Source organism: Triturus cristatus, chromosome 6 (assembly GCF_964204655.1).
Source record: "Triturus cristatus chromosome 6, aTriCri1.1, whole genome shotgun sequence".
Lineage (NCBI taxonomy): Eukaryota > Metazoa > Chordata > Amphibia > Caudata > Salamandridae > Triturus > Triturus cristatus.
This window is the reverse complement of record NC_140589.1, coordinates 584435812-584448967: the sequence shown is the minus strand read 5'-3', so window position 1 is coordinate 584448967 and position 13156 is coordinate 584435812. Positions and strand designations below refer to the sequence as shown.

At 43.1% G+C, this 13156-nt stretch overlaps 1 protein-coding gene across 3 annotated transcripts in view; it reads right to left on the bottom strand.

Annotated features, from left to right (window-relative positions):
- DOP1A (DOP1 leucine zipper like protein A) overlaps positions 1-13156 on the bottom strand; it is a 1047530-nt gene that overhangs the window by 270487 nt on the left and 763887 nt on the right. For all 3 annotated transcript variants that reach the window (XR_014963003.1, XM_085611023.1, XM_085611022.1), the window contains one exon: positions 5604-5670. Coding sequence is in view for 2 of the 3 variants with exons in the window: in XM_085611023.1 (XP_085467149.1) it covers positions 5604-5670 (67 nt within the window). In the remaining variant the exon portion in view is untranslated. The remainder of the gene's footprint in view (positions 1-5603; positions 5671-13156) is intronic.

The window sequence follows — 13156 nt, the reverse complement described above, 5'->3', positions numbered from 1 at the left end:
ACCCCCCATCCTTTGCTGAGTGCATCAAAAGTATCAGCTATACGAGCTAGTCCGATATGGCCCATGACCCAAGGAGTCAGGATAAGATCTGGATAATGTTGGTAGATTGGAGAAAGAAGGCGAGCGGGTCCGATGATTAAGCCAAACATGCTGTCAGTCCGGGCCTCTCCTGTGTCTTGGTCCATGTCCGTGAAGGAGATGGAAGTGGAAACAGCAGTATCCATGTATGGAAATGCTCTCCCCCACCCCCGGCTTCTGAGGGGTAAGAGTAACCCCAGCAAGAGAGTTGGCAGAATGAGGACAACAAAACAAACATTTTCATCTCCCACATAAATGAAAAGCATAATAACTTCCTCTTTGTTGGAAAGTAGTGACATAAGGGGTGGGGGTTAGAGGGAGTTTGAGGCAAGACTGGATGGAGTTGACTCGATCTACTGCTGCTTGTGATGGCAACTCTTACACCCACCCCTGCCATGGAAGGAGCAGTATGTTTCCTGAGGAATCTGGACTTGTTAAGAGGGTTGTGTCTGCCAGGACCACTGAGCTCTGGAATAGCCCTTGAATTTCCTGTACTGTTGTTGGAAGTGATTCACTGGTGTCAGGTCCAGCGAGACGGCCATAATGCTGTTCCTGGAAGGTTCTAGGGAGGAGTCAGTCTTCTCTTGGAACAGCTGCTCTCCTTCAAAGGATATGTCCATCATAGTAGCTTGGAAATATCCTGAAAAACAAGAAAAGTACATCCAGACGTGACAGCAGAACAAGCCATCATTACCAAATCAGAAAATTTCTTCATGTATTTCTGTAGCCTACAATCACCAGTTTAGCCAATTACCACAAGGCATGGACAAATTGGCCTAGCAGGCATGTCACATTCATCTTAATAAAAGGTGAGACTGCTTGACACAAACCCTTCCGGCTGGCATCCAGTCTCTTCAGACTCTCTGTCGCAGGTCCCCTAGGAAACACATTGGGGTTCACTCTGGAAAAAGAAGCCTGAACCACCAACATCTCTGGTGACGAATGCGAGGAACAACATTTTAGATCACCCGGAGCTGGCCTATGGCATCTGGCAGTTTGCCTGTGGCTTGCGGGACACAAGAAAGACTTTTACAAAGCCAAGACAGGCTCCAGTAGTGCCTTTTGAATTGGAGCAGACTCTGCAACTGAGGAAGTAGTTAGCAAGAGTTACATAAAAATGTTAAACTTTGGTTCCTCAGAGGGAGGCATCAGTCTCAGTTTTCGTATCTTTATTCACAAGTGTGGTAAAGGAGGATAGTTCCTCTGCCGGAGCCTCAGAGGGGTAAGAGATTTCCACTTCTGGAGCTATCTCTAAACAACATGCATTCTGTAAGTGACGGTAAAGGTCAGCAAGTCAGAGTAGGAAGGCAGTAAAAGATTTCAGGTCTCAAAATCATCATACTCCTTATCAAAAATAGTTATGTTTTCATAGCTGAATAACTTCCCCCATCCAGGTAAACTTTCAGGCTATATGAAGACACTGTCCCTCAAGGTAAGTTCTGACCTTCTTGTGCCACCTGGATAATTACAGTCACCTTCAAGCACGGCTTCAGTAAAGACGCCATAGGTAACAAAATGTATGGCGCTTGACCAACAGGCGAAGAGGCCCTTCAGAACTTTCTTCTAGGTGCCAAGTGAAGGCACAGAGGCAGAAGGTGACAGGATCAGGGCACCAAGCAGGAAAGGGAAGATCTACCCTTGAAGAGTGGCACAGAGGGTACTGTAGCAATACCTCAGATGTCCAACCTGCCCTGGCAAAAGACCTGAAACTGCGTGGGATCATCAGATGAGCAGGTAATAATGGCTGGACTTTTGGCAGCCTTGGAATTGGCTCGATGAATGAACAAGAGCCCAACAACAGGGAATGGCACCAGGACTGTAAACAGTCTCTAAGAACGCGATTGATTTTGTCATAAATAAGAGGATTTGTGTTTCCTAGAGCACTTATGTTGGTAAATGGGCCTGCCTGAAGGGTCACCCCAAACCTTTTGCCTTCCTCCTCCTCTTTTAGCTTAAATTAGTTTTGTTGGCTTTAGGACTCTGAGCAGTTTCCCGCTGCTGATTAGTGCTAAAGTGCATGTGCTTCTCCCCTAAAAATGGCAATATTGGTGTATACACAATTGATATAGTTAGTTTGCTTGCAATTCCCTTGTAAAGTGGTATTCCATATACCCAGGGCCTATTACCTGAATGCTACTAGTGGGCCTGCAGCACTGATTGTGCCACCTACACAAGTAGCCTTTCAAACCTGTCTCAGGCCTGCCATTGCAAGGCCTGTGTGTTCAGTTTCCTGCATTTTGACTAGCCATTAAAAACCCTTGGCCAAGAGCTTAAACTCTCTTATTATAGTACAAGTTACCCTAAAGGTAGGCCCTAGGTAGCCCATAGGGCAGGGTGCTGTGTAAGTAAAACATAGGACATATACTGGTAAGTTTTGCATGTTCTAGTAGTGACAAAGACCCACATCTGTTTTTCACTATGGGGAGGCCTTCTCCTCTCATAAGTTAGCATTGGGAATTCCTTAATATACTTTAAAGCTGTAATTCCTGATTAGAAAGGAGTAGTTGCGTCATGTTTAAATATTTCGAACGATAATGATAAATCCTCTTTACTGGTAAAGTTGGATTAAACATTACTGCTTTAGAATGCCACTTTTAGAAAGTGGGGATTTATCTGCTCTTACTGCTCTGTGTCACTTCTGGGGTGGGTGACAGCTATACATTGTGCATTCCCTCTAGACAGCCACAAACACAGGAAGGGTAGGTGTGACAGAGAACTCATTTGCATTCATCTGCATTTAATAGTTCTTCCTAGGTAGGAAGAGAGGGTGGAGCTGACACCTACACCTCAATAGGCGGTGTCCTGTTTCCCACACAAAGGGCTGATTAGCCCTACTGATAGTCTGGAGCAAGGGCTGGGAAGAAAGGGCCTGTGTGCACTTCAAAGTTGCTTCTTTAAAGTCGCCCCCACTTCAAAGGAACAATTGGGTATAAGTACTGGGGCAATGACCCTATAAAGACTGTACACATCTGGACCTGTGAAGAACTCTGCCAGGAGTAAAGATTGATGTGCTAGAAGGACTACCACTCTGCGTGATTGCTGTTCTGGAAAAACTGCTTTTCAGCTTCGCTGTGCTGCCCTGTTGCCTGCTCAGCTCTTCCTTGCTGAGGATAAGGACTGCATCCATCTCACTTGAACCCGGAGTGACCCCAAGGGCTTGCTGGCTTGCCCCTATTCTGAAGATTCCGGGCCAAAGATTTCCTTCAACCCTGCAACAGCACCTCAACTATGCCATTTGTGAGTCCTGCCTGGTGCCAATCCAGTCCTGGGCCCTTGACTTTTGCTGTACAGAACCATCAAAATCGATGCAGTGGTGACTTTGCGAGGATTAGAACTGATGCATTGCCCTTGAAGCAGGAGCTGATCGATGACATTGCTCGACAGACTGTGCGACTCGAAGATGGTGGATAGTGCGGCTCGACGACGAAGCAGTGCCTGCATTGTAAAGGGGTTCGCCGACTACGCCTTCCTCACCTGTGTGGTTCCGAACTGATGCATCGAGTCTTCGACGTCGACGCTTGCTCCATCCAAGGTACTTTAACAATGGGACTTGCGAGAGTCCTGCAGCCGGCTTGCCCTCTATTGCGGTCGAGCTGAACTTTGGATTTACCCCGGTCCAGAACAACCTCAAGTAAACCCTAAGCGCTATTTGCTTCTAAGCAGGACTTTTTGATGGATTCTTTAAAAATATTCACAATTACAGTACAACTTATTGGAAGTTTTGGTCTCTTTTTACTCATAAAAATATAATCTATTTTTCTAAACCTGTTTGAAGTATTTTTGAGGTATTTTCATTGTGTTACTGTGCGTGTGTTTGTGTGTGTGTATGTTGCACAAATACTTAACACATTACCTATTTAGGTAAGCCTGACTGCTCTGTGCCAAGCTACAAGAGAGTGAGCATAGGCTATCTTTTAGTGTGTATCTAGCTTACCCTGAGTAGAGTGGTAGTTCCTGCTTGTACAGGGTGCATATTCTGACAACCAGAAATGCCATTTGCAACAACCTACTAATTACCGTCTGTGTTGTAATGGTTGGATTCAAGACACCACTTGAAGCTGTTGTGTTGGTCTGTTAAAACATTCACTTGTAGCACCGAGGACAGGATTTGAACCCCAAATCTTTTGTTTGAGAACTTTGACCTAGTTGTTTTTGAACTTGAGGAGAATTTCTTTGGTGAAGCATTGCAATAAGGCTCTAAATCGCAGTGGTGAGGCACGGTAAAACAGTAACTGACGTCAGAGTGCAGGTTGGTGCTTATTAGATACTGGTGACACCATGTCCAGGAGAAGTGCTTAATTTGTAAAAAAATACAAATAAAATAAAATTAGTGCCAAGGCTCTCGTCAGGAGGCCACAGCAGCGTGCACCACACATTGCACTGCCATGCTGCCAATGATAGTAATGACACGACTACTAACCATCATACTCCTACAAGTGTGCCAATTTGGACTATTCCAGGCCCCTAAAGCTACAAGAATGGCTTGGGCGGCAGGTAGAAGTAATTTTTTATTGATATTGAATTAATAATTAACTGTTGTTGTGGTTTTGTCTAAATCAGCCAGACAGCGCCACCTTGTGGCAGCCTGTCTAGCAAGCTCTGGTGCTGGCAATTAAGTGCTGGTGTCAAGCACCGGAAACCACTGGGTCAAATTAAGAACTGTCCAGTAGACAAAGTCATGGTGGGAGCCACATCATGGCACTAGAGAGCTATAGCCGGTGTAATGCTCTTCCCAACTAGAATGGCACTTGTGAATTATTCTTAAGATGAGGAATCTGCAGAATGATGCAGCCATCAGAATTCCTCATCGTGAGAAGCTGAGAGTCATAGGGTTAAGGGTGAAGTTTCGTCTTCCAAAAGTTTTCAGGCTCATCGTAGGATCCCATTCACCAGCGACCACTACCTGGGTGAGTCACTGCTTCGAACAACTGTGAAACTGACATGTTTGAGACTCCTCCTGGTTCTACCATTGAACTGGGCAGGAGAATGGAACTGAGCTGGAGCTACAAGGAACAACAACTGTCCTGCTGCCTGGCTCCATCCCCTATTGAGAACAATATTCTAAAATAGAGCAGTATTTTACCTGTGACAGACCAAATATCCATATCCTACCTGTCACCTACCCAGCATTATAAATTGATAGCTTATAAGTGACTCTAAAGTAATATTCATTAACCAGTGGCACCCCCAGTACTATAGCAGGAATGAGTTTTAAAAAAATGACATTTATCACTGAACTAGTAGTCAAAAGTCAGATAGGTCAGCATTGAGGTAACAAGTCATTCCCAAAGGTCCCTAATCTTTAAGGAATCAATACAACCCCAAGCACAGAGTTCTTATATTATTTGATTATCAACCACTACAAGGAATTCTATTCTCAAAGGGGGAGTAACATCTAACTGAAATGTAAGCATCAAACGATAATGCTGTTTCATAGTATGTGGCACAATGTCCATATACATATAATGAAAAGCTTTCCACAAGATCTTATCTCTCAATGTTACAGTGTGATGCAGTTTCCAAACCTGAAGGTCTCTTTGGTCCTTTTTATTTTCCAGGTTAGGATTCTTCAGAATGAACTCATTGAGAACACTGTAAACAAGAAAAAGTAACAGAATTACAAGTTGACAGAACTGCAAATAACAGCATAAAAACACAGTAGAACTAGAGTGCCATAAAATACCAGGGGCGTGATAGCAGGGAGTAGGATAGTTCAAGGGCTTGTGTGAGCAGGGGATTCTCATTTTTGCTACGTTAGGCCCTTATAGGGCATTATAGCGAAAGCCCAGAGCTGTACTATCAAAGATTGCAAATCCATGTTATGACCTAGAGCGATAAGGACAAAGGGTGCACAGAATAGTACAGTTCGGTAGAAAACCATCTTGCTGATTAACTATTTAGCTGAAGGAAGAAACCGAACCGTAATGCATTAAGTTTAATTCAGATAAAGGGATCTTATAAAATTCAATAAAGCTCCCCAAGGATCCTGTTTGTTTTATTACTCTTATTTCATCACCAAATGAACATGACAACAAATCGTCAGAAAACAAAATCTGATTTACATTTTCTTAAATGAACCCGAACAATCATTTGATATCCATAGCAGAGAATAATTTAGAAAGGTTTATCTCAGCAAATGTAATACAGATGAGTCTATGCATAGGGTTTGTCTTCCCAGCACTTCATGAACATACAAACATACGTGCAAAGGTCTTTTGCCTCGGTCTCTCAAGATTCAACTCCAACATACAGTTAAAGAAACACTGAATGCATTCACCATCATAAATATTTCTATCAATGTGAAAAACATTGAAAACATGGCAATTTCAGGTTGAATTAGGACTGTTGTAATGTTTTTTTCAAGATGGTTTTGTGTATATGTTTCCCTCACAGAGAATCTCGGGTCAAACCTGGGAACATGGCTTGCCTAACTATCAAAATGTTGGAAAGATACAGGATGTGTGCGAGCTCAACAAAATATTTTTTGCTCTTCATACAACTGACTCAGAAATGTTTACTCACCTGCTTTTTATATCCTAGAATGCTTCTGCAACCCGGGATAAATGCAACCCCTTGAGCACTTGAGTATGAGGGTAGCAAGGGTGAGAAATCACAGGCTTCTCAGGGAGGCAGCGTGGGGCGCTCACGTTCAGCACTCACCAGCCAACCCACAAATACAACATTTCAATGTACAGCCCAGTGGTTCTCTTTTCAAGAGAGAAAGTACTTTAATCACACAGTTGTACTAAATACTACACAATGAAAATAATTTGAGTAATCAGTGTCCATAAGAACAATTCTTTATAAAGACTATACACCCTCTCGGCTCCCACTACTACCCCCTCTCGGTTTGTCCCCTAGCTGTAGCCCCCCTCCCTTTTGTAATTTCAGAGGACGACATGAATCCAGCAAAGGTGCAACCTTCAAGCCCACAGTCAGTCTTTTCAGTCTTAACCCACCCTGATGGAAAAAAGTTACTTACTTTTGGTAAGAATCTTTCTGGTGGATACTCCATCTACCTCCTAATTCCTCGTCTTCTAATATCCCAGATGCTACTCTGGATCTGGATACTTCTGCCCTAGCTCTCTGGCACCAATAGGGGGCGTTAGCTCCGACTTGATACCAGAAAAGGATTAATGGTGACATTACTGGAGCCATATACCCCCATCCTGGCACACTGACATCAGTTTCACTGTTTTAACTGCAGCGCTTGAGGCAGGGATGGGACTAACATTTACAAAAATAGTTGCTGTGCAACAAATTAAATTGCCATTATTTTATAAGGATTTCAAATTTTCCTTCAGAAAAGTGAATAAGGGTGGGATCAGTGAGAAATCTGCGAGTAAATAGAGAATCTACCAGAAAGATTGTTACTGAAGGTAGGTTACTTTTTCTTCTGATAGATACTTCTTCCTGTAGATCCTCACTTTTGAACAAAATCCCAAGCAATACCCATAAGTAGGAAGTGGGTCTGAAGGAAACTCTCTTAAATGAAGAAATCCAGTAAAACTGAGCAGGCAAAGTGACCATCCCTCCTTACTTCCGGAACCATACAATAGTGATCTGCAAAGATGTGGATGAAGGTTCACTTTGCCGCTTTACAGATGTCTCTAACTGGTTTATCTCTAGCTAAGGCCACAGTGGAAGACTCTGCCCAGCTGGATGGGGCAGGATTTTCTCAGGCGGCTGTTTTTTCGCCAGTGAATGTAGATCTTTATACATGGTATAATCTAGCTGGAAAGACACTGGAGATGGAAAGGAGACACCACCTTCAGTAACAAAGCCAAATTAGTCCACAATATGAGCCTATCTGCGAAGAAGCATGTGAAAGGTTGACAGGAACCTCAGAGACTATAGCTCGCTAACTCAATAAGTTGAGGTCCCCACAACCAAAAACATAGCCTTTAACATCAAGCATCTAACACCCACCGGTGCCCTGAATAAAGGAGGTTGGTCTGGGAGACATAAAAAACAAACAAGGCTGCAATATACCCCTTCACTGTTCCAACTGCACAACCTTGTAGAGCCCAGGCTAATGCAAATTTGTGGATGGTAGCCAAAGTTGCTTTCAAGAGGTTATTGTGTCTGCCAGTGCACCAAGCTACAAACTTATTCCATTTCCCAGAAAACACTGACTTAGTGGAGGGGCAACGTGCTGACAGGATCACATCAACCACCTCCAGTGGATGCTGAAAGAAATTCAGAATGCTCTGCTCACTGTCCATGAAATGAAGATATACCCATTAGAGATTGGGGTGCACGACCTGGCTGCCGATTGAGAGAGCAGGTCCACTCTTACTGGAAGATGAAGTGGGGCACACTAGAAGGGGGGCACACAAGGAAAGGTGCAGTAGGTCTGCACATCACATCCTTCATTGCTAGTCTGGGGCGATGAGAATTACTTTGACTTGGTCCTGCCAAATCTTCCACAGAACCTGAAGAATCAAGGTTATGGTGGGAAGGCATAGTGTAGAAGAAACCTCTATTCCAACTGAAACAGGTTACCCAAAGCTCCTTGGTATGGATACTGAAGAGCACAGAATTTGGAAAAAAAGGGTGTTGTCGAGAGTGGCAAACAGATCCACCAGAAGCGTGCCCTACAGGGCGAAAATGTTCTGAACCACCTATGGATGGAGACACCACTCGTGGTCAGCAAGATGACCCAGTTTGAGATTGTCGGCTCTTACATTGAGTGAACCCTCAAGATGGATGGGTACCAACCACACCCTATGTTAGTATGCCCAAGTCCACGCATCTTGACAGAGAAGGTCAGACCCCACTCCTGCTGTTTGTTGATGTACCACATAGCAGTAGTCGTGTCTATCAAGATCTCGACAGATTGGCTGTAAAAGGACAAGCAGAAGGCCTTGAGTGGCAGATGGATTGTCCTGAGTCCTAGGAGATTGATGTTTAAGTTATGCTCTTCTGGTGACCAGAGACCTATGATCTATAGATCCGCCAGATGCACACTAAACCCAAAGGTGGATGTATCTGTCACCATTGTGGTAGATTAGGAAGGACCTCTCCCAAGAAAGGTTCTTGTCGGAACCCCACAAGCTCAAACCCACTGTGGAATCCCTGAAGATCACAGTGGAATCTGCCAGATCTCCCTGATGTTGGAGCCACTGCTTGCGGAAACACCACTGGAGGGCCCTTGAGTGCCAGCATGTGTATGCAACCAGGAGAAGTATGCAAGAAGTCAAAAGACTGAGCAGATGCAAAACTGTTAGAACTGGAACCAAAAGTCCTTATTAAAACATCGGAAGCTTTTCCAAAATGTCCTGGAACCCCTGAGGAGGAGAAGAAGCAAGGAACATGGTTGTGTAGAGTACTGCCCCTATGAACAGGAGTCGCTGGGAGGGCTTCAGGTATATTTTGGGTACACTGATTGAAAACTCAAAAATGACTAGTAGTGAAGCAGTCAACTGCAAGTAGTGCAATACAATCATGAACCAACCATAGTGCAGCCAGTTGACCTGGAACAGTGAACACTGGCATCCCTAACGTCCTGAGATGTACCGCGATCACAACCATTACCCTAGTGAGAACTCGAGGTACCAAAGTCAGTACGAAGAGAAGAATAGCAAATTGGAAATGAGTAGAACCTGAAACAAACCACAGGTAGTTCATGTGTGATCTTAGAATCAATACATAAAATCCTCTGTCAAAGGCTTTGGGTTTCGAAAGGGGCGAAAATCCCTAAAGGTCGACTGTAGTCCCAGAGATCTAGCTGTGTCTCTTCCTTCATTAAATTGCTCTAGCACTTCACCTGCTTTCTGACTAAATAGCTGTTCAACCGGCATGCCCGCTAATGTATTTTTTACATCTGCTGAAAGCCCTGTAGAGAGCAGCCAAGCATACCCTCTCATGGTAACTGATGAGCTTATGGCTCTGGCAATGTAGTCCACCGTGTCCTGGCTGCTCTGATGATGTGGGTAGAGGCATCCTGTCCATCACAGACAATTTTAGCGAAGTGGTTCCTTAGGTGTTCCAGCAGATTAGCGACTACTAAAACTGCCATGCCCCAAAGGGCAAGGGTGAGGCAACCCAAAAGCCAAGTGGCATTAAGTGAGCGTAACACCATGCTTCCTGCAAAAAAGGTTTTCTTCCCCACACCTCTCAATTTCTTAGATTCCCTATTGGTGTGGGAAGTGAGGCACATTCTGGGGTTCAATTTGAACCACCAAACTCTCAGGAGATAGATGCAGGGATAAGAAGGTGGGTCTACAGGGGCTTTTCTGAAACATCGGACTATCAATTTGTATATTTGTTTAGGGATAAATTAAGAAGTGCGTCCTAAGTTTCCGTATGAGAACATGTCAAGTGGCATTCTTAAATGTTTCCAGTTGAAAGGGCAGCACCTGAGAAAGACTGTCTTTGAACCAGGGAAGTTTTGAATTTTCAGTATACAATAGTGGGAGAGCCCTTGCTGGGTGAGATTCTGGAGCCACTGGATATTTTTAACAATTCTGTTACATTTATCGGTCTGCCCTTAGGAATGGCTTTGAACCTAATTTGGATTTGAGTATAGCCTAAAGTAGAACCTAATGCAGATTTCTCAGTAGAGGGGCAATCTGGTTAATCTTCTTTTCACTAATCTAGGCTGTGGAGAATAAGACCACTTTCAGTGGTCGCAGGGTTTTTGCTGGGAGGCCACACTGGATGGCATTTCTGGAGTCTAATCTGGATATTATGAAAGCATGAGTGGCCGTCTTGAGTTGATTATTTCACAGAGGATGTTTTATTCTTTTTATCTGACGTAATTTGAAATTTGCGATTTGAGCAAGTTTATTTATGTGAATTGTAAATTATGTGAAATGTAAATTCAAGTGTACTGTCTTTTATTTTCAGTAAGGCGATCATTAAGGCTGGGTCACTCCTTTAGTTTTAGCTTTAAGATAGTAATAGGAAAAAACTAGTTACTTACCTGTACACTATAGTTCTCCAGTATTATCTTTAATAGATTCACATGCTTGTATCTTCCCTGTCGTCATGGTGGGAGTCTCACGGTAACAGAATGACCACAGCAGTACTAGAAAAAACTGCATAGCAAAATCCCATAGGGAATCCTATTATTTGGTAACCAAACCTCATCATTATTTGGTCCAAAACTCAGCCAATCAGCTGCCAGCCCTGACATCACACTCCCCAGCAGAGCCATCCTATTTCCAGCCCTGTGTGAGAGACAAGGATAAATCTAGAGATAAAGAGGTTCTACCTGAGAAATGGGGAGGTGGGCGGGCCGCATGTGAATCTATGAAAGATAATACTGGAGAACCATAGTGTATAGGTAAGTAACTCGTTTTTTCTCCAGTATTCAATCTTTCAAAGATTCACATGCTTGTATCAGAATAGCGAGCAGTACTTATCCCAAACTGCATTTCCAGGAGAGAACCTCAAATAGTCTGTGGGCTCTGCTCTTCTGTGCAGAATATTAACATACATTACAGTTTTCAAAATATATCAGAAAATCATTAATGAGAAGACATATAAACATTTGTAATATGTGAACCAAAACATTTACCTATCCAAACAGAAGGAGGGGCAGGGGTCAATGGATGATAAAGGAGTAACCGTAAATACCAGTGATAAGACCATCATTAACCTCAGTTCGTCTATAATAACAAAATGGAAGAAAATATTCTCAAATTGGGTCTTTCTTTTGTCCCTCAAAACAACATGAACTATGCCAATACTAGATGTGACATATACAAGGCGATAAGAAAATTAAAACTGCGAACGTTTTTTGCTCTCAATAAATCTGATGACAATACAAAATCTTGTAGCCAACCCTTTAGCAACATCGATTCCTGTGACTCATCACAAACTGCTGAGCTCTTAGAACTATGGGAAACGGATGGAACTGGCTATGTGAACAACCAAACAGCAAGTAAGCCAGCGAGAACACCTTTTAAACCTCCATCCGTATTCAATCCTATCATGCCACGAGACGCTATCGATATATTCCATGAGAATACTGTCTGTCAAATAAAAAAACTTTATAAAAAAACAGTTACACAGAGAAAAAAATATGACAGGCAGTCTTTTGAATATGACAAGCTTATGAAAAAACTTGGTGCAAATAAAAACATTGTGGTCCGACAAAGTGACAAAGGCGGCAATGTGGTACTAATGGAACGATCACTTTATGAGAAAGAAGCCTATGCTCAACTTAATGATAGACAGTGCTATATGAGAACCAACGCAAGTGAACTCAAAAGCATGGTACAAGATTATCATTCGAAACTGACGAAGTGGAAGAACAAGAGACTTTTAACTGAATCAGAATTCAAGTTTCTCAAAGTTGACAATCCAATGACTCCAGTCATCTATTTTATCCCAAAGGTCCACAAGAATATCAACAAACCCCCAGGCAGACCCATTATTTCAGCCAGAGGGGGGCTTTTGGAGAAAACATCTATCTATATAGACTTTTTTCTACAGCCTTTTGTCAACAAGCTTCCTTCGTATATTCAGGACACAGGGGACTTCCTATGCAAGATACAACAAATAAAGTGGATGAAAGGATACTGGATGCTTGCCCTGGACGTCACAGCCCTTTATACCAGCATCAAACATGACATTGGTCTCAATGCAGTCTCCCATTATTTAAACCAGAGGGAAGACCATGAAAAAGAACATAACACTATGCTAATGCAAATGTTACAATACTGCCTGACTAACAATGTGTTCATGTTTAATTATTTGCTGTATCGCCAACTACAGGGAGTTGCGATGGGGGCCAGTTTTTCACCAAGCTATGCCTGTCTGTTCATGGGGGCTTGGGAAGAACTGGTCCTCAGGGTACAAGAAAGAGATGGATGAGCATGTGGTAGCATGGTATAGGTTTATTGATGATTTATTTATTATTTGGCGAGGTGATGAGAACCAAGCACAGGGCTTTATCAATGACATCAACATCAATGAACACAACCTAGCCTTTACTGCAACCATGAGCCAGACAACAGTAACTTTCTTAGATACTGAGGTATATGTCCACAACAAAACACTGGAAACAATACTATATCGCAAAAAAACAGCTGGCAACATACTCTTACACGCCAGAAGCTCACACCCG